The sequence below is a fragment of the Mesoplodon bidens genome, assembly GCF_964165515.1.
Source record: "Mesoplodon bidens genome assembly, chromosome: 11".
NCBI classification, from domain to species: domain Eukaryota; kingdom Metazoa; phylum Chordata; class Mammalia; order Artiodactyla; family Ziphiidae; genus Mesoplodon; species Mesoplodon bidens.
In genome coordinates, this window is record NC_138167.1 from 56485176 (window position 1) to 56511986 (window position 26811).

At 35.8% G+C, this 26811-nt stretch overlaps 1 protein-coding gene across 5 annotated transcripts in view; it reads left to right on the top strand.

Annotated features, from left to right (window-relative positions):
• Positions 1-26811, top strand: part of ABCD2 (ATP binding cassette subfamily D member 2) — a gene marked incomplete at both ends in the record, with an annotated part of 79921 nt that overhangs the window by 48412 nt on the left and 4698 nt on the right. For 4 of the 5 annotated variants that reach the window (XM_081249312.1, XM_081249314.1, XM_081249313.1 and 1 more), the window contains 2 exons: positions 3733-3817; positions 21072-21197. In XM_081249312.1, the coding sequence (XP_081105438.1) occupies positions 3733-3817; positions 21072-21197 (211 nt within the window). The remainder of the gene's footprint in view (positions 1-3732; positions 3818-21071; positions 21198-26811) is intronic. The other variant, XM_081249315.1, reaches the window with a different exon arrangement.

The following is a 26811-nucleotide window of genomic DNA, read 5'->3' on the forward strand; positions in this document are numbered from 1 at the left end:
AGCTCACTGCTTTGTGTCCACCTAGAGGGGTGGGATAGTGAGGGTGGCGGGGGAGACGCAAGAGGGAGGAGATATGGAGATGTATGTATACGTATAGCTGATTCACTTTCTTATACAGCAGAAACTAACACATTGTAAAGCAATTATACTCTAATAAAGATGTTGAAATAAAATCTTAAATAGCTCTGTTCTCTGTATCTTCACCTCTAAAGTGGGAATAAATATCTACCTTATAAAGATTCTGTGAAGATTAAATTAGACTGTATGTAAAGTATTTAGAACAGTGGCACATAGTAAATGTGTAAGAATCAGTTGCTAAAGGTAATAGAACTAGTTGATATTGATACCATATTTTGTCTTTGTGTGATGGTACTTGATATTTTATATAGAAAGTTCACATGTATTACTTTATTGATCCTTACAATAAGCAAATGAGTTAAGCAAAAGAGGCATTATTCTATTTATTTTATTGTGTTTATAATATCATAATTCATAAGTGCTGTAAATATGGAAAGAAGGTTTTCTTTTTGTTTCATATGATCAACTTTTCCCCAGTTTTAAAACACTTTGGCTGAATAACAGCTGCCTGTTAATTTTGCGTAAGTTATTTTGGGTAAGTTTGAAATCGAATAATCTGAATAGAAATTTATAATAAACATGAGATATTCTATCCTTTTAGAAGTCAAAAGAAATTCTGGAACTGTTTTTAAGAATTTTCTAACCTTAATAATGTAATAGTAATTGTTATGGTTTATTGAGTACTTACTCTGCAGAATATAACATATTAAGCAATTTACAGTGTCACCCTGTTTAATATTTGTGACTGCCTGATGATGTGGGTTTTACCAACTTCCTTTTACAGATGAAGTTCAGAAGTTTAGTAGTTTACCCAGGGCCCTCAGCAAGTGGTGGGACAGGGATTCAAACACAGATGGGACTTGAAAGTCAATATTCTATATTAGGCTATGCTACTGCGCTATGCTATCTTAGCTTCTTAGATGCTAATAAGACTTGCTATATCCTTACACATAAAAAAAACAAACGCTAAGGAAACCCACTTTACTTGCCTAGTCCTTAAAACATGAAACGTGTTTTAAAGCAAAGCAGGAAAGCATTTAAATTTGCAAGGGCATCACTTACTCTGGAAGAAGCCTGCTGAAGTTCTAGTAAGATTAGCTAACACTTTGCTTAGAGATATTCTTTGCTTTAGTAAAAGATGGATTTTAAAACTATGTTTTAGGGCTTCCCTGGTGGCGCAGTGGTTGGGAGTCCGCCTGCCGATGCAGGGGACACGGGTTCGTGCCCCGGTCTGGGGGGATCCCACATGCCGCGGAGCGGCTGGGCCCGTGAGCCATGGCCGTTGGGCCTGCGTGTCTGGGGCCTGTGCTCCGCAACGGGAGAGGCCGCAACAGTGAGAGGCCCACGTAATGCAAAAAAAAAAAACTATGTTTTATTTCATCAAAGATATTACAAGATAGAAAGGAGTAGAAGTGTTAATGAATAGATGTGAACTAAAGCAGTTTGTTCATCTTTAGGAAGCAGGAAAACTGTTCACTTCTTAGCTGACTTATTCTCACCATTTCAACATCAAAGATGATATTATGACTTAGAGTTTTGATTTATATGTTCTCTGATCATGAAATATTGCCTACTAAAACTTTTGGGTTTAGTGGAACAAAGGACATGATTTATTTAAATACATAAAGTTAAAGCTTCCTTTGACCCAAATACTTTTGTCTTGTACATTCTCAGTTTAGGGGGGAAATTTTTTTAAGCCCAGAATTTTTCTCCACTGTGTAGCAATCTGAACCTATTTGTCAAATCCTCATTTATGTTTCATAAATGCTATAAAGTTAAGTCATAGAGAAAATTTTATTTCAACAGTTTTCACTAGAAGCAAGAACTTTGAACCACATGGCATTTAGAGATTGTTTTTTCCTAATATAAAATTATGGTTTTAAATAGATAGAAAATTCCTGGAAGTTTGCCCAAGAATGAACATTGGTCCCTACTGGGGAGTATCATTGGGAAATAGGGAAAATCTTATTTTCAATCCAGGGCACAAGAAACAATGAAACTCTACTTCTTATTTCCTTTCCCTTTGACCAAGTTTATTTAGAAAATTTAATAAAGATGAAAGTTCAGCTGAGGAAGAATAAAGAAAGCAAAGAGCCTGGATTTTTTCCAAATGGAAAAATTAAGCCTTGAATACTCTGGGATTTGGAAATATCGTGTGTGTGTGTGTGTGTGTGTGTGTGTGTGAAGTTTTGACAGTCATTTTCCTCTTTGAAAATCAGGTTTTGCCTAGTCTGCTCCATTTTTTGATATTCCCACTTCAGAAAAATACTTGATATGGCTGTCTTCCTAATAAGCCCCATGGTTTTGTTTCTAAGTAACGTTTTCTTCTTATTACAAAATTAAGAAAGGCCATAAAATAATTTTAAAATAATAAAATTTTCAAATATTATAAAAATGTATAGCTTAGACAGTAAAAGTCTCATAATTCTATTCCCAGAGAGGTTGTGTATGTGTATTTATTTACAGAAATGCAATCATAATTTATATATGTATATGTGTTCTTGCTTCTAGTGAAAATTCTTGCTTCTAGAAAGAAAATTTTCTCTATGACTTAATTGTATAGCATTTATGAAACATAAGTGAGGATTTGAAAAATAGATTCAGGTTGCTATACAGTAGAGAACTGTTCTGGGTTTAAAAAATTTCCCCCCTGCCAACTGAGAAGGCAAAAGAGAAAAGTATTTGAGTCAAAGGAAACTTTAATTTTATATAAATCATGTCCTTTGTTCCACTAAGCTCAAAAGTTTTACAAGGCAATCGAAAAATCTGTATATAACTTATAGTAGGCTGTCTCTAACCAAGGTTCCTCCATATCTGCCATTCTGCATTTGTGGATTAAACCAACTGCAAATTGTATAGTACTGTAGTATTTACTATTGAAAAAAATACATATATAAGTATTTCACAGTTCAATCTGTGTTGTTCAAGGGTCAACTGTATACAGACACACACAATTCTGCAATTTGGTTTTCCATATAAAAAATACTCTAGGTACGTTTCTATATCAGTATGTATTGATCTAACCTATTTAAAAAAAAAATAGAAGCCTTGCTTTTTAAATAAATAGCCAACAGAAAGTCCTGCATATAAATAGACCTGCATATAAATCGTAGCTCTAATATATAGCTGTGTAAAATTTGATATATCAATTTCTCCATGAATTTCAGCTTATCGACCTATAAAATAAAACTAATAATAGCTACCTAATAACGTTGTGAGATATATAATGAGAAAACTCATATAAAGTGCCAGGCAGATGGAAACCATTTAAGTTAGCTCCTGTCATACCCTTTGTAGACTTTGCAGTAAGCCTATGCAAATCTGTTGATCTTTTCTCCCACCACCCTCCAAAATAAGTCTATCAACTCTTTGGAGATATTCAGGAACAAACACATTTTCAGTGTCAGTATTTGGAATTCTTAGAAGACGTTTTGTCAATGTAAGTAATTATTACTGGTAAAAAATATCAAATCTAAAATAAAATGCTTAAAAATAAGGCTCTCTAGCTTATCCAAGCATTTCTGAGAAATATCAGGTTCTTTGTGTTAATAACTTAAACTTGCTAGGAATCACTTGTCTAGATAAAAACTGTAAAAGATGCTCTCTTTAGTTAAAAGATGCTTTATAAAATATATACTTATATATATTTTAAAGGATGGGATGCTGTTATGGACTGGAAAGATGTCCTGTCAGGAGGGGAAAAGCAAAGAATGGGCATGGCTCGCATGTTTTATCATAGGTAAGTATATTATACTCAAGTAATGACTATTCCATTGTTGTAACCAAAAAATGTTTGGATAGGATTCTGTGCCCTCATCTTTAGTCTGAAAATATTTTTCTGAAAAACTAGTGCTTAGAATTTACAGTTTTCTAATTTCCTAGGTTATTTTTTAATGAGACAGAAATCTCCAAGTATTTTTAAAATTTTTTTGTTGAGTAATGTTAGATGACAAAATTAAATTTTTATATGTCCTAAGTTTGAAAGTAGGATTATTACTAATTTTAAAATGTGAAGAATACATAACCACTGTTATACTGTTGTGAACACAGGAGGTAGACATTCAGTAATACTTCTCAATTAAATTATTAAATTCAAACTAAATTAACTTTCTAACCACTCACTAGCCTATAAAACTTAGTAGTTCTCTCCTCTTTGAAAATCAGAGGCATATCCAATGGAAAAAGGAACTAGCCAGCCTAAGTCTTCATGGACTCAGAAATAAAGAAATGCAGGAAAAAATTTCTCTTGATAAAACTTTTCTATTTGCAACCAGCTTCATAGCCTTTTGAATTCAAGGTACCAAACATAAGACACTGGAAAGAAGTATTAAAGCTCTTCTGATTTATTCTTCTTTTTTGTCCTATTCTTCTGTGAAAAATAAATTCGCTTTTTTTTTTTTTTTTTTTTTTTACATTAGGCCTCTGGTAATGAAAACCTGAGTTGTTACTCACTTTTAATACTTATATCTTGGGCAAAAAAGCCCAAGAGTTATGTACATGAATGCCTGAATAGACCATAAGCTGGGGCATATGCCATACTCTTGAAGAAGCTCCAGTGGAAGCAATAATAACTTCACAGGGAACATTTAAAAGCTGATAAAAACCACACACAAAAAATTATCAAGTAAGCTTCATTAAACACTTAGCAACAAGATGGCTACCAATTTTTTTAAAAATCTTTTATTATGGAAAAACCATTACAACTTCATCAAAGAAGAGAAAATTGTAAGATGAACCCCGTATTCTCATCGCACTGATTTAATACAGCACTTGATTTATCTATTTTTTATTTATGAAGCATTTTAAAGCAAATCCAAAATCATGGAATTTTTTTCATTAAATACTTTGGCATCAGTCTCTGAAATATTGGGATATTTTCTTACATAATATGTCATAATCATAACTAAAAATTTGATCATAATCATTTAAAATCATTTAATACCTGGTTCATATTCATTTTCCCTGATTGTCTCAAAAATACCTTTTTATACTTGGTTTGTTCAAACCAAGATGCAAACAAATTTTATATACTGAATTTTGTTGTTATATATCTCTTAATTATTTTTTAATTTAAAGAGTCTCTTCTTCTCCCTGCCTCTGTCCCCTTCCCCCATCTTTTATGCCATTGACTTGTTAAAGAAACTGGGTCAGTTGTCCTGTAAGAATGTTGTCCTTTCTAGATTGATCTGATTCCTTCCTCATGAGATCCCTTTACCTCTTTCCTCAATCTCCTATTTGTCTTGTAAACTGGAAATTAGAGCTAAAACCTTGATTATATTTAGGGTCAGCCTTTTTGGTAAGAATATAACATAAAATATTTATCATTAAAAATAATTTAAACAACTTTATTAAATATAATTATATGTTTATTTTATAAAAGTAGAAAATTAGATAAGTAAAAATAAGAAAAAATCTGTTGTCTCACTACCTGTACTACCTGTACTACCTGTAACACATAAAAGTTTGGTATGGTTCTTTTCTCTATTTTGGTATACAAAAGTTGGTTGTTATTTTTTAATGTAACTACTTTCATACAGTATACTGCAGTTTATATCCCTCTTCTTTTTTTTTGGCCACACCACACGGCTTGAAGGATCTTAGTTCCCTGACCAAGGATCGAACCCAGGCCCATGGCAGTGAAAGCACAGAGTCCTAACCACTGGACTGCCAGGGAATTCCCTATATCTCTCTTTTTATTTTGTATGCTATTATGTGTACTATTATGTAATAGCTAGCCAGGGTTTTTTTATTAGTATTATCATTAGTGTTATTATTATTATAACATTTATGTACCAAATACATAAATGTATTTAAGTATACAATTCTATGACTTCTGACAAATGTATATACATTATGTAACCAATATCCCAATTAACATAAAGTATGTTTACATCACCATAGAAAGTCTCTCATGCCCCTTTCCAGGCAAATCTCTCTGTAGACAATTTCTGTTCTGATTTCTATCCTCATAAATTACTTCTCCTGTTCTACAATTTCATATAAATTAAATCATACAAATATGTATGATTTTTGTGTTACACCTGGATTTTATTAGTGAAAAAATATTGTGTAATAACATGGTATTTGTAATAACGACACAGTTAGTTCAACAATACGGCAAGCTAAAAAAGTATGAACCAAAATTTGTGAACTCAGAATTTTTAGTGAAGTGCACTTTAGAATGACCTTTTTGAGATGATTTGGTGAGATTCAAGAGTAAACTTTACAGTGTGACGTTTATGACTAGCTGTCACCCACTATTACCCTGAATCTGTTTGAGCCTCATCCATAAATACTCAGTAATATGATCCCCAGCATAATTGGTGAAATGTAATATAGTGGAATGTAAGGTATGATCATAAATTTCTCACTATGTCAGTGTGTTAATAAGATAGGCTCTGTAAGAAAAAACAACAGGCATTAATAAAAGATGCTAACCTAAAGAGATTTTAAGTACCTATAACTTAAAATAAATACTTGAAACTTTTGTATCTAAAATATTTTGGATATAACGTGATACTGAATAAAAATAAAGTTATAGCAGTGGAAAGAATTTAGTGCTCCACAGAAAGATGAGGGAAGATGAGCAAGTTGAAAAGCAAAATTTATTGAGAAGAAAATAAAATGAAATAAAAATGCTAAATCCAGTGAAGGACCTGCACTGTTGGTGGGAATGTAAGTTGGTGCAGCCACTGTGGAAAACAGTATGGAGGTTCCTCAGAAAACTAAAAATAGAATTACCATATGATTCAGCAATCCCACTCCTGGGCATATATCTGGACAAAATTATAATTCAAAAAGATACATGAACCCCTATGTTGATAGCAGCACTATTCACAATAGCCAAGACATGGAAACAACCTAAATGTCCATCAACAGATGAATGGACAAAGAAGATGTGGTACACATATATAATGGAATACTGCTCAGCCATAAAAAAGAATGAAATAATGCCATTTGCAGCAACATGGATACAACTAGATATTATCATACTAAGGGAAGTAAGTCAGAAAGAGAAAGACAAGTACCACGTGATATCATTTATATGTGAAATCTAAAATATCACACAAATGAACTCCTCTATGAAATGGAAACAGACTCACAGAAAGAACAGACTGATAGTTGCCAACGGGGAGGGGCTTGGGGGAGGGATGGAGTGGGAAGTTGGGATTAGCAGATGTAAGCTTTATATATAGAATTGATAAACAACAAGGGCCTACTATATAGCACAGAGAACTGTACTCAATATCCTGTGATAAACCATAATGAAAAACAATATCAAAAAAGAATGTATAGGGGCTTTCCTGATGGCGCAGTGGTTAAGAATCTGCCTGCCAATGCAGGGGACGCGGGTTTGTGCCCCAGTCCGGGAAGATCCCACATGCCGCGGAGCAGCTGGGCCCGTGAGCCGTGGCCTCTGGGCCTACGTGTCCGGAGCCTGTGCTCCGCAATGGGAGAGGCCCGCATACTGCAAAAAAAAAAAAAAAAAAATGTATAGGGACTTCCCTGGCAGTCCAGTGGTTAAGACTCCATGCTTCCAATGCACGGGGTGCGGGTTTGATCCCTGATCAAGGAACTAAGATCCCACATGCCACGCAGTGTGGCTGAAGGGGAAAAAAAAAGTGTGTGTGTGTGTGTGTGTGTATCTGAATCACTTTGCTGTGCAGCAATGATCAACACAACATTGTAAATCAACTATACTTCAATAAAAAGTAAAAATAGGGCTTCCCTGGTGGCACAGTGGTTAATAATCCACCTGCCAATGCAGGGGACATGGGTTCGAGCCCTGGTGTGGGAAGATCCCACATGCCATGGAGCAAATAAGCCCGTGCACTACAAGCCTGCCCTCTAGAGCCTGCAAGCCACAACTACTGAGCCCACCTGCCACAACTACTGAATCCTGTAGGCCTAGAGCCTGTGCTCCACAACAAGAGAAACAACCGCAATGAGAAGCCCGCACACTGCAACAAAGAGTAGCCCCAGGTCACCACAACTAGAGGAAGCCCACACACAGCAACAAAGACCCAATGCACCCAAAAATAAATAACTTTTTTTAAAGTAAAATTTTTAAAAAATCGAGTGAAGGAAAAGTATAATAATGAGAAAGTGCCTCCCTTCATTCTTAAAGGGTTAATAACAAGATTTGAGCTGTAATGTGGAACACTTGAGCTAACTAAAATGGAGAACTTTGGCAAGAAGTATTAAGTATCAAAGTTGTATACTCTTTTTGAGAGGATTTTAATTTTTTAAAAGGATTACTAATTTTATTATTTTTATTTTTGGGGGGTACTTTTTGCTTTTTTTAAACAACTTCATTGGAGTATAATTCTTTACAATGTTGTGCTAGTTTCTGCTGTATAACAAAGTGAATCAGTTATATGTATACATATATCCTGATATCCCCTCCCTCTTGCATCTCCTTCCACCTTCCCTATCCCACCCCTCTAGGTGGACACAAAGCACCGAGCTGATCTCCCTGTGCTATGCAGCTGCTTCCCACTACCTATCTACTTTACAGTTGGTAGTGTATATATGTCCATGCCACTCTCTCACTTCATCCCAGCTTACCCTTCCCCTTCCCTGTGTCCTCAAGTCCATTCTCTACAACTGCATCTTTATTCCTGTTCTGCATTTTTTTTTAGATTCCATATATATGTGTTAGCATATGGTATTTGTGTTTCTCTTTCTGACTTACTTCACTCTGTATGACAGACTCTAGGTCCATCCACCTTGCTACATATAACACAACTTCATTTCATTTTATGGCTGAGTAATATTTCATTGTATGTATATGACGTATCTTCTTTAACCATTCATCTGTCAATAGACACTTAGATTGCTTCCATGTCATGGCTATTCTAGACAGTGCTGCAATGAACATTATGGTACATGACTCTTTTTGAATTATGGTTTTCTCAGGGTGTATGCCCAGTAGTGGGATTGCTGGGTAGTATGGTAGTTCTATTTTTAGTTTTTTAAGGAACTCCATACTGTTCCCCATAGTGGCTGTATCAATTTACATTCCCACCAACAGTGCAAGAGGGTTCCCTTTTCTACACACCCTCTCCAGTACTTACTGTTTGTAGATTTTTTTATGATGACCATTCTGACTGGTGTAAGGTGATACATCATTGTAATTTTGATTTTTCATTTCCCTAATAATTAGTGATGGTGAGCATTCTTTCATGTGTTTGTTGGCAATCTTTATATCTTCTTTGGAGAAATGTCTATTTAGGGCTTCTGCCCATGTGTGGATGAGGTTGGGTTTTTTTTCCGATATTGAGCTACATTAGCTGCTTGTATATTTTGGAGATTCATCCTTTGTCAGTTGCTTCATTTGCAAATATTTTCTTCCATTCTGAGGGCTGTCTTTTTGTCATGTTTATGGCTTCCTTTGATATGCAAAACCTTTTAAGTTTAATTAGGTCCCATTTGTTTATTTTTGGTTTTATTTCCATTTCTCTAGGTGGTGGGTCAAAAAGTATCTTGCCGTGATTTATGTCATAGAGTGTTCTGCCTATGTTTTCCTCTCAGAGTTTTATAGTGTCTGGACTTACATTTAGGTCTTTAATCCATTTTGAGTTTATTTTTGTGTTTGGTGTTAGGGAGTGTTCTAATTTCATTCTTTTACATTTGGCTTTCCAGTTTGCCCAGCACCACTTATTGAAGAGGCTGTCTTTTCTCCACTGTACATTCCTGCCTCCTTTATCAAAGATAAGGTGACCATACGTGTGTGGGTTTATCTCTGGGCTTTCTATCCTGTTCCATTGATCTATAGTTCCAGTTCTGTGCCAGCACCATATGGTTTTGAATACTGTAGCTTTGTAGTATAGTCTGGAGTCAGGGAGCCTGATTCCTCCAGCTTCGTTTTTCTTTCTCAAGATTGCTTTGGCTATTTGGGGTCTTTTGTGTTTCCATACAAATTGTGAAATTTTTTGTTCTAGTTCTGTGAAAAATGCCATTGGTAGTTTGATAGAGATTGCCTTGAATCTGTAGATTGCTTTAGGTAGTATAGTCATTTTCACAATGTTTACTCTTCCAATCCAAGAGCATGGTATATCTCTCCATATGTTCATATCATCTTTAATTCCTTTCATCAGTGTCTTATAGTTTTCTGCATATAGGTCTTCTGTCTCCTTAGGTAGGTATATTCCTAGATATTTTATTCTTTTTGTTGCAATGGTAAATGGGAGTGTTTCCTTAATTTCTCTTTCATATTTTTCATCATTAGTGTATAGGAATGCAAGAGATTTCTGTGCATTCATTTGTATCCTGCTATTTTATCAAATTCACTGATTACTCCTTCTAGTTTTCTGGTATCATCTTTAGGATTCTCTATGTATAGTGTCATGTCGTCTGAAAACAGTGACAGTTTTACTTCTTCTTTACCGATTTGCATTCCTTTTATTTCTTTTTCTTCTCTGATTGCTGTGGCTAATACTTCCAAAACTATGTTGAATAATAATGGTGAGAGTGGGCATCTTGTGTTGTTCCTGATATTAGTGGAAATTGTTTTAATTTTTCTACCATTGGGAACAATGTTTGCTGTGGGTTTGTCATATACGGTCTTTATTATGATGAGGTAATTTCCCTCTATGCCTACATTCTGAAGGGTTTTAATCATAAATGGGTGTTGAATTTTGTTGAAAGCTTTTTCTGCATCTATTGAGATGATCATATGGTTTTTCTTCTTCAGTTTGTTAATATGGTGTATCACATTGATTAATTATATATATTGAAGAATCCTTGCATCCCTGGGATAAACCCCACCTGATCATGGTGTATGATCCTTTTAATGTGCTGTTGGATTCTGTTTGCTAGTATTTTGTTGAAGATTTTAGCATCTATGTTCATCAGTGATGTTGGCCTAGTTTTCTTGTTTTGTGACATCTTTGTCTGGTATTGATATCAGGGTGATGGTGGCCTCGTGGAATGAGTTTGAGAGTGTTCCTCCCTCTGCTATATTTTGGAAGAGTTTCAGGAGAATAGATGTTAGCTCTTCTCTAAATGTTTGATAGAATTCGCCTGTGAAGTCATCTGGTCTTGGCCTTTTGTTTCTTGGAAGATTGTTAATCAGAGTTTCAATTTCAGTGCTTGTGATTGGGCTGTTCATATTTTCTGCTTCTTCCTGGTTCAGTCTCAGAAGGTTGTGCTCTCCTAAGAACTTGTGCATTTCTTACAGGTTGTCCATTTTATTGGCATATAGTTGCTTGTAGTAATTTCTCATGACCTTTTTTATTTCTGCAGTGTCAGTTGTTACTTCTCTGTTTCATTTCCAATTCTGTTGATTGATTTGAGTCTTATCCCTCTTTTTCTTGATGAATCTGGCTAATGGTTTATCAATTTTGTTTATCTTCTCCAAGAACCAGCTTTTAGTTTTATTGATCTTTGCTACTGTTTCCTTCATTTCTTTTGCATTTATTTCTGATCTGATGTATGTGATTTCTTTCCTTCTGCTAACTTTTGGGTTTATTTGTTCTTCTTTCTCTAATTCCTTTAGGTGATAGGTTAGGTTGTTTATTTGAGATGTTTCTTGTTCCCTGAGGTAGGATTGTATTGCTATAAACTTCCCTCTTAGAACTGCTTTTGCTGCAGCCCATAGCTTTTGGGCTGTCGTGGTTTTTTTCTTTTTAATCTTTATTGGAGTATAATTGCTGTACAATGCTGTGTTAGTTTCTGCTTTATAACAAAGTGAATCAGTTATAAATATACATATGTTCCCATATCTTTTCCCTCTTGCATCTCCCTCCCTCCCACCCCTCTAGGTGGTCACAAAGCACCGAGCTGATCTCACTGGGCTATGCGCTGCTTCCCACTAGCTATCTATTTTACGTTTGGTAGTGTATATATGTCCATGCCACTCTCTCACTTCGTCACAACTTACACTTCCCCCTCCCCATATCCTCAAGTCCATTCTCTAGTAGGTCTGTGTCTTTATTCCCATCTTACTCCTGGGTTCTTCATGACTTTTTTTTTTCTTAGAATCCATATATATGTGTTAGCATATGGTATTTGTCTTTCTCTTTCTGACTTACTTCACTCTGTATGACAGACTCTACATCCATCCACCTCACTACAGATAGCTCAATTTCGTTTCTTTTTATGGCTGAGTAATATTCCATTGTATATATGTGCCACATCTTCTTTATCCATTCATCTGATGATGGACACTTAGGTTGCTTCCAACTCCTGGCTATTGTAAATAGAGCTGCAATGAACATTTTGGTACATGACTCTTTAAATTATGGTTTTCTCAGGGTATATGCCCAGTAGTGGGATTGCTGGGTCATATGGTAGTTCTATTTGTAGTTTTTTAAGGAACCTCCATACTGTTCTCCATAGTGGCTGTACCAATTCACATTCCCACCAGCAGTGCAAGAGTGTTCCCTTTTCTCCACACCCTCTCCAGCATTTATTGTTTCTAGATTTTTTGATGATGGCCATTCTGACTGGTGTGAGATGATATCTCATTGTAGTTTTGATTTGCATTTCTCTAATGATTAATGATGTTGAGCATTCTTTCATGTGTTTCTTGGCAGTCTGTATATCTTCTTTGGAGAAATGTCTATTTAGGTCTTCTGCCCATTTTTGGATCGGGTTGTTTGTTTTTTTGTTATTGAGCTGCATGTGCTGCATGTGCTGCTTGTAAATTTTGTAGATTAATCCTTTGTCAGTTGCTTCATTTGCAAATATTTTCTCCCATTCTGAGGGTTTTCTTTTGGTCTTGTTTATGGTTTCCTTTGCTGTGCAAAAGATTTGAAGTTTCGTTAGGTCCCATTTGTTTATTTTTGTTTTTATTTCCATTTCTCTAGGAGGTGGGTCAAAAAGGATCTTGCTGCGATTTATGTCATAGAGTGTTCTGCCTATGTTTTCCTCTAAGAGTTTTATAGTGTCCAGTCTTATATTTAGGTCTTTAATCCATTTTGAGCTTTTTGTTGTGCATGGTGTTGGGGAGTGTTCTAATCTCATACTTTTACATGTACCTGTCCCGTTTTCCCAGCACCACTTATTGAAGAGACTGTCCTTTCTCCACTGTACACTCTTGTGTCCTTTATCAAAGATAAGGTGACCATAAGTGTGTGGTTTTATCTCTGGGCTTTCTATCCTGTTCCATTGATCTATCTTTCTGTTTTTGTGCCAGTACCATACTGTCTTGATTACTGTAGCTTTGTAGTGTAGTCTGAAGTCAGGGAGCCTGATTGCTCCAGCTCCGTTTTTCATTCTCAAGATTGCTTTGGTTATTTGAGGTCTTTCATGTTTCCATAGAAATTGTGAATTTTTTTGTTCTAGTTCTGTGAAAAATGCCAGAGGTAGTTTGATAGGGATTGCATTGAATCTGTAGATTGCTTTGGGTAGTAGAGTCATTTTCACAATATTGATTCTTCCAATCCAAGAATATGGTGAATCTCTCCATCTGTTTGTATCATCTTTAATTTCTTTCATCAATGTCTTATAATTCTCTGCATACAGGTCTTTTGTGGGCCATCGTGTTTTCATTGTCATTTGTTTCTAGGTATTTTTTGATTACCTCTTTGATTTCTTCAGTGATCACTTGGTTATTTAGTAGTGCATTGTTCAGCCTCCATATGTTTGTATTTTTTTTTTTTTTTTTTTTTTTTTTTACGGTACGTGGGCCTCTCACTGTTGTGGTCTCTCCCGTTGCGGAGCACAGGCTCCGGATGCGCAGGCTCAGCGACCATGGCTCACGGACCTAGCCGCTCCACGGCATGTGGGATCTTCCCGGACTGGGGCACGAACCCGTGTCCCCTGCATTGGCAGGCGGACTCTCAACCACTGCGCCACCAGGGAAGCCCTATATGTTTGTATTTTTGACAGTTTTTTTTCCTATAATTGATATGTAGTCTCATAGCGTTGTGGTCAGAAAAAATATTTGCTATGATTTCAATTTTCTTAAATTTACAGAGGCTTGATTTGTGACCCAAGATATGATCTATCCTGGAGAATGTTCCATGAGCACTTGAAAAGAAAGTGTATTCTGTTGTTTTGGATGGAATGTCCTGTAAATATCAATTAAGTCCATCTTCTTTAATGTGTCCTTTAAAGCTTATGTTTCCTTATTTATTTTCATTTTGGATGATCTGTCCATAGGTGAAAGTGAGGTGTCAAAGTCCCCTACTATTATTGGGTTACTGTCGATTTCCCCTTTTACAGCTGTTAGCATTTGTCTTATATATTGAGGTGCTCCTATGTTGGGTGCTTTAGTATTTACTATTGTTGTATTCTTCTTTGATTGATCCCGTGATCATTATGTATTGTCCTTCTTTGTCTCTTGTCTTTATTTGAAAATCTTTTTTTGTCTGTTATGAGAATTGCTACTCCAGCTTTCTTTTGATTTCCATTTGCATAGAATATCTCTTTCCATCCCCTCAGTTTCAGTCTGTACATGTCCCTAGGTCTCAAGTGGGTCTCTTGTACACAGCATATATACGGGTTTTGTTTCTGTTTCCATTCAACCTGTCTATGTCTTTTGGTTGGAGCATTTAATCCATTTACATTTAAGGTAGTTATCGATATGTATGTTCCTCTTACCATTTTCTTAATTGTTTTGGGTTGGGTTTTGTAGGTCTTTTTCTTCTCTTGTGTTTCCTTCCTAGAGAATTTCCTTTAACATTTACTGTATTGCTGGTTTGGTGGTGCTGAATTCTCTTAGCTTTTGCTTGTCTGTAAAGCTTTTAATTCCTCTGTCAAATCTGAATGAGATCCATGCTGGGTAAAGTAATCTGGGTTGTAGGTTTTTCCCTTTCATCACTTTAAATATTTCCTGCCTCTCCCTTCTGGCTTGCAGAGTTTATACTGAAAGATCAGCTGTTAACCTTATGGGGATTCCCTTGTATGTTATTTGTTGCTTGTCCCTTGCTGCTTTTAATATTTTTTCTTTGTATTTAGTTTTTGATAGGTTGATTAATATGTGTCTTGGCGTGTTTCTCATTGGATTTATCCTTTTTGGGACTCTCTGCATTTCCTGGACTTGATTGACAATTTCCTTTCCCATATTAGGGTAGTTTTCAACTTTAATGTCTTCAAATATTTTGAATATTTGAAGAAGAATATCTCTTCTTCTCTTCTACTTCTGGGACCCCTATAGTTAGAATTTTGGTGTGTTTAATGTTGTCCCAGAGGTCTCTGATACTGTCCTCTATTCTTTTCATTCTTTTTTCTTTATTCTGCTCTGCAGTAGTTATTTCCACTATTTTATATTCCAGGTCACTTATCCATTCTTCTGCGTCAGTTATTCTGCTATTGATTCTTTCTAGAGAATTTTTTTATTTCATTTATTGTGTTGTTCATCATTGTTTGTTTGCTCTTTAGTTCTTCTAGGTCCTTGTTAAACGTTTCTTTTATTTATTTTCTCCATTCTATTTCCAAGATTTTGCATCATCTTTACTGTCATTAGTTTGAATTCTTTTTTAGGTAGACTCCCTATTTCCTCTTCATTTGTTTGGTCTGGTGGGTTTTTACCTTGCTCCTTCATCTGCTGCATATTTCTCTGTCTTCTCATTTTGCTTAACTTACTGTGTTTGGTGTCTCCTTTTCATAGGCTGCAGGTTCATAGTTTCCATTGTTTTTGTTGCCTTCCCCCAGTGGGTAAGGTTTGTTCAGTGGATTGTGTAGGCTTCCTGTTGGATGGGACTGGTGCCTGTGTTCTGGTGGATGAGGCTGGATCTTGTCTTTCTGGTGGGCAGGACCACGTCCAGTGATGTGTTTTTGTATGTCTGTGAAGTTATTATGATTTTAGGCAGCCTCTCTGCTAATGGGTGGGGTTGTGTTGCTGTCTTGCTATTTATTTGGCATGTGGTGTCCAGCACTGGAGCTTGCTGGTCCTTGAGTGGAGCTGGGTGTTAGCATTTATATGGAGATCTCTGGGAGTGCTTTCACCAACTGATATCATGTGGGGCCTGGAGGTCTCTGTTGGTCCAATGTCCTGAACTCGGCTCTTCCACCTCAGACGCTCAGGCCTGACACCCGGCCAGAGCACCAAGACCCTATGAGCCACGTGGTTGTGCCAAGCCACTCTGGTCCAACAGGCCTTGACCAAGAGGATTTTAATTTTAATGTTTAAAGAATCACCAGAAAAGTCCCTTCTTATGGTGGATAGACTAGATCCTTCTCAAGGCTCACTCTTCTGATGATGCACCAAAAGAGAATGGAAGGAAAATCTGAGAAACAATGTTATCTAATGTTTTACTTCATTATATCAGTTTCAGCATACAGCCATTGCTTAATATATTTACATATGTGCACACACAGACACACACACACCACAGCCTGTCTCACCAAGTAAACAAAGTGTTTGATATAAATATACTATTTTTCTAATTCTAAAATGGCATCTCTTCTGTTTAGCTCAATGCACTCTAAAAAATAAGATACAATACAATAAGTAAATTAATTACTGAAAAGGGATTTATAGAAAAACGAAAATTTTACTACAAACCTCTCTGTTTTATACTTCCTTTTCTTCTCCCTCGTTTCCACTTATGAAAATAATCCACAAACAGAAATCAACTCTGAGACAAAGAAATAATGCTTAATACTTAAACCACAACAGTAACCAAAAGCTAACCCACAAACCTATTTCTGTTGTCAAGGGGAACCTGCAGTGATCTTTTAATTCTTTGCATAGAGAGCTGATATTAAAGTAAAATGGAGTGTTAAAGTTGGCTTTGACTCCTGTATCTATTATCCCTGACTATACCTCGCCCCCCAGGAGGTAACAGTACATTATTGATTAGCAAGTCCATCATAGAAAAACAGTTTGCAGTGCTAAATAATTATTTATGCTGAATGTGAAATTAATACTGGTTTCAATTTGTGTCTTTTCATTGTCTTTTATTTTATTTTTTACAATGTATTTTTTATTGAATTATAGTTGATTTACAATGTTGTGTTAATTATTCCTGTACAGCAAAGTGATTTGGTTATAAATATATTATATATATATATATATATATATATATATACACACACACACACACAAACATTCTTTTTTTAAAAATTCCTCTCCTATGGTTCGTCATAGGATACTGAACACAGTTCTCTGTGCTATACAGTAGGATCTTTTTCTTAATCCGTTCCATACATAATAGCTTACGTCTGCTAACCCCAACCTCCCACTCTATCCCTCCCCCAACCCCCTCCCCCTTGGCAACCATAAGTCTGTTCTCTATGTCCATGAGTCTGTTTGTTTCACAGATAGGTTCATTTGTGTCATATTTTAGATTCCATATATCATATCCATATGATAGCTCTAGTTGCATCATGTTGCTGCACATGACCTTATTTCATTCTTTTTTATGGCTGAGTAATATTTCAGTCTGTATGTGTGTGTGTGTGTGTGTGTGTGTGTGTGTGTGTGTATACTCATTTTTATCTATTCATCTGTCGATGGACATTTAGATTTCTTCCATGTCTTGGCTATTGTAAATAGTGCTGCTATGAACATAGGAGTGCATGCATCTTTGCAACTTATAGCTTTATCTGGGTATATGCACAGGAGTGGGATTGCTGGATCATATGGCAACTCTATTTTTAGTTTTTTTGAGGAAACTTAATACTCTTTTCCATACTGGCTGTAACAATTTACATTCTTACCAACAGTGTAAAATGGTTCCCTTTTCTTCACAACCTCTCCAGCATTTATTATTTGTAGACTTTTTTTTTTTTTTTTTTTTTTTGCGATACGCGGGCCTCTCACTGTTGTGGCCTCTCCCGCTGTGGAGCACAGGCTCCGGATGCGCAGGCTCAGCAGCCATGGCTCACGGGCCCAGCCACTCCACGGCATGTGGGATCTTCCCGGACCGGGGCACGAACCCATGTCCCCTGCATCAGCAGGCGGACTCTCAACCACTGCGCCACCATGGAAGCCCTATTTGTAGACTTTTTGATGATGGCCATTCTGACTGGTGTGAGGTTGTACCACATTGTAGTTTTGATTTGCATTTCTCTAATAATTAACAATGATGAGCATATTTCCATGTGCCTTTTGGCTATATGTATGTTTTATTTGGAGAATTGTCTATTTAGGTCTTCTGCCCATTTTTCAATTGGGTTTTTTTTTATTGTTGCTTTTATTGAATTGTAGGAGCTGTTTGTATATTTTGCAAATTAAGCCCTTGTCAGTCACATCATTTTCAAATAGTTTCTCCCAGTCTATAGGTTGTCTTTTCGTTTTGCTTATGGTTTCCTTTGCTGTGCAAAAGCTTACAAGTTTGATTAGGTCCCATTTGTTTATTTTTGCTTTTATTTCTATTGCTTTGGGGCACTGAACTAAGAAAACGTTGGTACAATTTATGTCAGAGAATGTTTTGCCTGTGTTCTCTTTTAGGAGTTTTATGGTGTCTTGGCTTATATTTAAGTTTCTAAGCCATTTTGAGTTTATTTTTGGTGTGAGGGTGTGTTCTAATTCCATTTATTTACATGCAGCTGTCCAACTGTCCCAATACCACTTGCTGAAGAGACTGTCTTTTCCCCGTTGTGTATACTTGCCTCCTTTTTCAAAGATTAATTGTCCATAGGTGTGTGGGTTTATTTCTGGGCTCTCTGTTCCATTGATCCATATGTCTGTTTTTGTGCCAATACCACACTGTTTTGATTACTGTAGCTTTGTAATATTGTCTGAAGTCTGAGAGGGTTATGCCCCCTGCTCTGTTCTTCTTCCTCAGGATTGTTTGGCAATTCTTCCAGGGTTCCATATAAATTTTAGAATTATTTGATCTAGTTCTGTGAAAAATGTCATGGGTAATTTGTTAGGGATCACATTAAATCTGTAGATTGCTTTGTGTACTATGGCCATTTTAACAGTAAAGAACGTGGGATACCTTTCCATTTCTTTGAATTATCTTCAATTTCCTTTATTAGTGTTTTGTAGTTCTCAGTATATAAGTCTTTCACTTCCTGGTGAAGTTTATTCCTGAGTATTTTATTTTATTTTATTTTTTGCTGTGATTTTGAAAGGGATTGTTTGTTTGCATTCCCTTCTGATATTTCATTGTTAGTGTAAAAAATACAACCCATTTCTGTATATTAATCTTGTAACCTGCTACCTTGCTGAATTCATTTCAGTTCTTCTCCTCCAATTTGGATACCTTTTATTTATTTTTCTTGCCTGCTTGCTATAGCTAGGACTTCCAATACTATATTGAATAGAAGAGGGAGAGTGGGCATCCTTATCTTGTTCCAGATTTTCGTGGGAAGGCTTTCAGCTTTTCACTGTTGAGTGTTATATTGGCTGTGGGTTTGTCATAACTAGCTTCTATTATGTGGAGATATGTTCCCTCTTTACCCACTTTGGTAAGAGTTTTTATCATGAATGGATGTTAAATTTTGTCAAATGCTCTTTCTGCATTTTTCAATATGATCATGTGGTTTTATCTTTTCTTTTGCTGATGTGGTGTATCTCATTGATTGATTTGCTTATGTTGAAACATCCTTGTGAACTTGGGATGAATCCCATTTGGTTGTGGTGTATGATCTTTTTTATGTGTTGTAGGATTTGGTTTGCTAATTTTTTTGCGAATTTTTGTGTCTACATTCACCAAAGTTGTTGGCCTGTAATTTTGTTTTTTGGTGATGTCTTTGTCTACTTTTGGTATCACAGTGATGGTGGCTTCATTAGAATGTCTTTGGGAGTGTTCTCTTCAACTTTTTGGAAGAGTTTGGGATGGATCGGTGTAAGTTTTTCTTTGTATGTTTGGTAGAATTCTCCTGTGAAGCCATCTGGTCCTGGACTTTCATTGTCATTTATTCTAAAATATCAGAATTTCTTCAGAGGAAGTTGTCCTGGTAAATACTTGGTACTGATTTTCAACCTTGAAATAAACAATAAATGACAGTGCATGAGTTGACCTTTGGTCCCATTAACAAAACTAAGTCATGCTACTGAGTACCAAATAAGTCCAGACAGGCTTGAAAGAAGACAGAGAAAGGGAAAAAAGATAAAGAGCTGTGGGGTGAAAATGAAAGGGAGAGAGTTATCAGAAGGAAATGGTGGCAAATGATAGGTGCCTCTGATAGTAGTAAACAATCATTTCCAGAGTAAAAATTGAGCTAGGAAAAAAAAATTGTTGAGTATAATCAGAAAAATATTTACTGATTTTTTTCCTTAAGAAAATGGTCTCAAAGTTACTAGGTTAAATGCCTACTCTAAATTTGTCAGATTAAACGTACTTACTTTTGCAGGGTCTTGGATCAATGAAATTCCATTAATTGTGATTAGGTACTCACATTGTTCATAAAATTATCTTCTCAATAAATGTTTGCCAACAGGGTTGTGACCTGTTTGATAGTTAGCTACTATGTGTAATGTATTATTTGTGTTAATTAGTCAGAACCTTGTCATCAAGAATGAACCTGCATGCTGCAGGAAAGTGCATTCAGTAAGCTGTCTCATTTTTCCTCTGCCTCATATTCACGATTCACCCATCTGCAATAAAGCATATTGTATTATGAGCAGGAATCAAAAAATCTATTTTAAAATCTAAGAAGAGATGTAGAGAACAAATATATGGACACCAAGGGGGAAAGGGGCATGGGATAAATTGGGAGATTGGGATTGACATATATATATTATTGATACTATGTATAAAATAGATAACTAATGAGAACCTACTGTATAGCTCAAGAAACTCTGCTCAGTGCTCTGTAGTGACCTAAATGGGAAGGAGATCCAAAAAAGAGGGGATATATGTATACATATGGCTGATTGACTTTGCTGTACAGTAGAAACTAACACAACATTGTAAAGCAACTATACTCCAATAAAAATTAATTAAAAAAGTAAAATCTAAGAAGAATATGAAATTCTAGTCTGAAGAGGGGTAATGACTGCTTTTTTGTTTTATTATTTATCACCTTTAATATTGTCATTTTTATCTTTTTCTTCTTTAAAATTGTTAACATTGCAGCTCATATTGCCCAAAGAAAGATTTACAATTCAAAATGAAAAATTTTAATGTATTTGTGCTTATTTTAAGACCAAAATATGCATTGCTGGATGAATGCACCAGCGCTGTCAGCATTGATGTTGAAGGAAAGATATTTCAGGCTGCAAAAGGGGCTGGAATTTCCTTACTTTCTATAACACACAGGCCTTCTCTTTGGTAAGTGTTTCCAATGCTCATTTATGATAGATGATTTTTTTATATTTCTGAAAGAATACCTTTGCCAAACTTTTTACTCTAGAGCATAAGACATTTCAGTTATTTTCTGCCTGAATTTCTGTTAACGTTAAACTATGTCTAAAAGAGTAAAATCACTCTCAAGCTAAAGGATGAAGTTCATGTATTTGATAACATATGACAGAGATTAGTGATCTTTTCTGTATACTTCTGCGTAACTATGTTTAGGGTTTTAAGGTTTCCAAAAATTTGACCACCCAATGGGTGGGACCTTACCAAAATTAAATTGAAAACAATGTATTTCCATGTCAAGGGAAAAATTGAAATGTGAAAATACTGCTATTAATATATGAGAGCTAAAATAAAAGTAATGGAAGAACAAAAGGTACCCCAAACCTAACATTATAACAATGAATTTTTTGAAAATTATCATCACACTCCAATAATTCTGAAAGGAAGTAGAAAAATCCACTGATTTTTTAAAACTGAAACAGTCATTATTCTATAGCATACACTGGGAAAGAATATATTTATATAATTTACATCACCTTTTTAGTTCTTTTTTAAAAATCCAGGAAGAAGAAATATCACAACTTGATATCCCTCCAAATGATTAAGTTGGAGAAAGCACAGGAAAGAAAAAGTGTGGGTCTTTTTGCTTTGTTTTAAGGAAAAATGAACAAAAATGTTTTATAAATAATATTTCATAAAACCTAATGGGCCCTCCCATCAGGAAACTTGCACAAGCCTCTTAGATAGCCTCATCCACCAGAGGGCAGACAGCAGAGGCAAGAAGAACTATAGTCCTGCAGCCTGTGGAACACAAAACCACGTTTACAGACAGATAGACAAGATGAAAAAGCAGAGGGCTATGTACCAGATGAAGGAACAAGATAAAACCCCAGAAAAACAATGAAATGAAGTGGAGGTAGGCAACCTTCCAGAAAAGGAATTCAGAATAATGATAGTGAAGATGATCCAGGACCTCAGAAAAACAATGGAGACAAAGATCGAGAAGATGCAAGAAATGCTTCACAAGACCTACAAAAATTAAAGAACAAACAAACAGAGATGACCAGTACAATAACTGAAATGAAAAATACACTAGAAGGAAGCAATAGCAGAATAACTGAGGCAGAAGAAGGGATAAGTGACCTGGAAGACAGAATGGTGGAATTCACTGCTGAGGAACAGAATAAAGAAAAAGGAATGAAAAGAAATGAAGACAGCCTAAGAGACCTCTGGGACAACATTAAATGCAACAATATTCACATTACAGGGGTCCCAGAAGGAGAAGAGAGAGTGAAAGTACCCGAGAAAATATCTGAAGAGATTATAGTCAAAAACTTCTATAACATGGGAAAAGAAATAGCCACCCAAGTCCAGGAAGCTGAGAGAGTCCCATACAGGATAAACCTAATGAGAAACACTCTGAGACACATAGTAATCAAATTGGCAAAAATTAAAGACGAAGAAAAAATATTGAAAACAGCAAGGGAAAAACGACAAATAACATACAGGGGAACTCCCATAACTTTAACAGCTGATTTCTCAACAGAAACTCTACAAGCCAGAAGGGAGTGGCATGACATATTTAAAGTGATGAAAGGGAATAACCTACAACCAAGATTACTCTACCTGGCAAGGATCTCATTCAGATTCGATGGAGAAATCAAAAGCTTTACAGACAAGCAAAAGCTAAGAGAATTCAACACCACCAAACCAAACCAGCTCTACAACAAATGCTAAAGGAACTTCTCTAAGTGGGAAACACAAGAGAGGAAAAGGAACTACAAAAACAACCCAAAACAATTAAGAAAATGGTAATAGGAACTTATACATCAATAATTACCTTAAACATGAATGGATTAAATGCTCCAACCAAAAGACACAGGCTCGCTGAATGGATACACAAACAAGACCCACATATACGCTGTCTACAAGAGACCCACTTCAGACCAAGGGACATGTACAGCCTGAAAGTGAGGGGGTGTAAAAAGGTATTCCATGCAAATGGAAATCAAAAGAAAGCTGGAGTAGCAATACTCATATCAGATAAAATAGACTTTAAAATAAAGAATGTTACAAGAGACAAGGAAGGACACTACATAATGATCAAGGGATCAATCCAAGAAAAAGATATAACAATTATAACTATATATGCACCCAACATAGGAGCATCTCAATACATAAGGCAACTACTAACAGCTCTAAAAGAGGAAATGGACAGTAACACAATAATAGTGAGGGACTTTAACACCTCACTTACACTAATGGATAGATCATCCAAAATGAAAATAAATAAGGAAACAGAAGTTTTAAATGACACAATACACCAGATAGATTTAATTGATATTTATAGGATATTCCATCCAAAAACAGCAGATTACACTTTCTTCTCATGTGTGCACGGAACATTCTCCAGAATAGATCACATCTTTGGTCACAAATCAAGCCTCAGTAAATTTAAGAAAATTGAAATCATATCAAGCATCTTTTCTGACCACAACTGTATGAGATTAAAAATCAATTACAGGGAAAAAAACATAAAAAACACAAACACATAGAGGCTAAACAATACATTACTAAATAACCAAGAGATCACTGAAGAAATCAAAGAGGAAATCATAAAATACCTAGAGTGAAATGACAATGAAAATACGATGATCCAAAACCTATGGGATGCAGCAAAAGCAGTTCTAAGATGGAAGTTTATAACAATACAATCCGACCTCAAGAAACAACAAACATCTCAAATAAACAACCTAACCTTACACCTAAAGAAACTAGAGACAGAAGAACAAAAAAAAAACCCCAAAGTTAGTAGAAGGAAAGAAATCATAAATATCACAGCAGAAATAAATGAAATAGAAACAAAGAAGACAGTAGCAAAAATCAATAAAACTAAAAACTGGTTCCTTGAGAAGATAAACAAAATTGATAAACCATTAGGCAGACTCATCAAGAAAAAGAGAGAGAGGACTCAAATCAATAAAATTAGAAATGAAAAAGGAGAAGTTACAACTGACACTGCAGAAATACAAAGCATCCCAAAAGACTCGTATAAGCAGCTCTATGCCAATAAAATGGACAACCTGGAAGAAATGGACAAATTCTTAGAAAGGTATAACCTCCCAAGACTGAACCAGGAAGAAATAGAAAATATGAGCAGACTGATCACAAGCACTGAAATTAAGACTGTGATTAAAAATCTTCCAACAAACAAAAGCCCAGGACAGATGGTGTCACAGGTGAATTCTATCAAACATTTAGAGAAGAGCTAACACCCAACCCTCTCAAACTCTTCCAAAAAATTACAGAGGAAAGAACACTCCCAAACACTTTCTATGAGGCCACCATCACCCTGATACCAAAACCAGACAAAGATACTACAAAAAAAGAAAATTACAGACCAATATCACTGATGAATGTAGATGCAAAAATCCTCAACAGGGCTTCCCTGGTGGCGCAGTGGTTGAGAGTCCACCTGTCGATGCAGGGGACATGGGTTCATGCCCCGGTCCGGGAAGATCCCATATGCCGTGGAGCGGCTGGGCCCCTGAGCCATGGCCACTGAGCCTGCACGTCCAGAGCCTGTGCTCCACAATGGGATAGGCCACAACAGGAGAGGCCCGTGTACCACAAAAAAGAAAAAAAAAATCCTCAACAAAATACTAGCAAACAGAATCCAACAGCACATTAAAAGTATCATACACCATGAGCAAGTGGGATTTATCCCAGGGATGCAAGGATTCTTCAATATATGCAAATCAGTCAATGTGATATACCATATTAACAAATTGAAGAAGAAAAACCATATGATTATCTCAATAGATGCAGAAAAATCTTTTGACAAAATTCAACATCCATTTATGATAAAAACTCTCCAGAAAGTGGGCATAGAGGGAACCTACCTCAACATAATAAAGGCCATATATGACAAACCCACAGCCAGCATCATCCTCAATGTTGAAAAACTGAAAGCATTTCCTGTAAGATCAGAAACAAGACAAGGATGTCCACTCTCACCAGTACTTTTCAACATAGTTTTGGAAGTCCTAGCCACAGCAATCAGAGAAGAAAAAGAAATAAAAGGAATACAAATTGGAAAAGAAGAAGTAAAACTGTCACTCTTTGCAGATGACATGATACTATACATAGAGAATCCTAAAGATGCCACCAGAAAATTACTAGAGCTAATCAATGAATTTGGTAAAGAACCAGGATACAAAATTAATTCACAGAAATCTCTTGCATTCCTATATACTAACGATGAAAAATCTGAAAGAGAAATTAAGGAAACACTCCCATTTACCATTGCAACAAAAAGAATAAAATACCTAAGAATAAACCTACCTAGGGAGACAAAAGACCTGTATGCAGAAAACTATAAGACACAGCTGAAAGAAATTAAAGATGATACAAATAGATGGAGAGATATACCATGTTCTTAGATTGGATAAATCAATATTGTGAAAATGACTATACTACCCAAAGCAATCTACAGATTCAATGCATTCCCTATCAAATTACCAATGGTATTTTTAATGGAACTAGAACAAAAAAATCTTAAAATTTCTATGGAGACACAAAAGACCCGGAATAGCCAAGACGGTCTTGAGGGGAAAAAACAGAGCTGTAGGAATCATACTCTCTGACTTCAGGTTATACCTCAAAGCTACAGTAATCAATACAATATGACACTGGCAGAAAAACAGAAATATAGATCAATGGAGCAAGATAGAAAGCCCAGAGGTAAACCCACCCACCCGTGGTCAACTAATCTATGGCAAAGGAGGCAAGGATATACAATGGAGAAAAGACTGTCTCTTTAATAAGTGGTGCTGGGAAAACTGTACAGCTACATGTAAAAGAATGAAATTAGAAGACTCCCTAACACCATACACAAAAATAAACTCAAAATGGATTAGAGACCTAAATGTAAGACCAGACACGGTAAAACTCTTAGAGGAAAACATAGGAAGAACACTCTTTGACATAAATCACAGCAAGATCTTTATTGATCCACCTCCTAGAGTAATAGAAATAAAAAGAAAAATTAACAAATGGGACCTAATGAAACTTAAAATTTTTGTAAACCAAAGGAAACTACAAACAAGACAAAAAGACAACCTTGAGAATGGGTGAAAAAATTTGCAAATGAATCAATGGACAAAGGATTAATCTCCAAATACATAAACAGCTCATGCAGCTCAATATTAAAAAAACAAACAACCCAATCCAAAAATGGGCAGGAGAAAAAAAAAAAACCTAATGGTATTTTCCCTTTTTAAAAAATTATGATACCATATTTATCATTCCCCTACTTTTTTATTGATTCATCATCATAATAATAGTTGCTAATGCCGATTCAGCACCTATTCTATTCCAGGCTCATTTTTTTTTATTAGTTTCTGCTTTATAACAAAGTGAATCAGTCATACATATACATCTGTTCCCACATCCCTTCCCTCATGCATCTCCCTCCCTCCCACCCTCCCCATCCCACCCCTCCAGGCGGTCACAAAGCACCGAGCTGATCTCCCTGTGCTCTGCGGCTGCTTCCCACTAGCTATCTACCTTACGTTTGGTACTG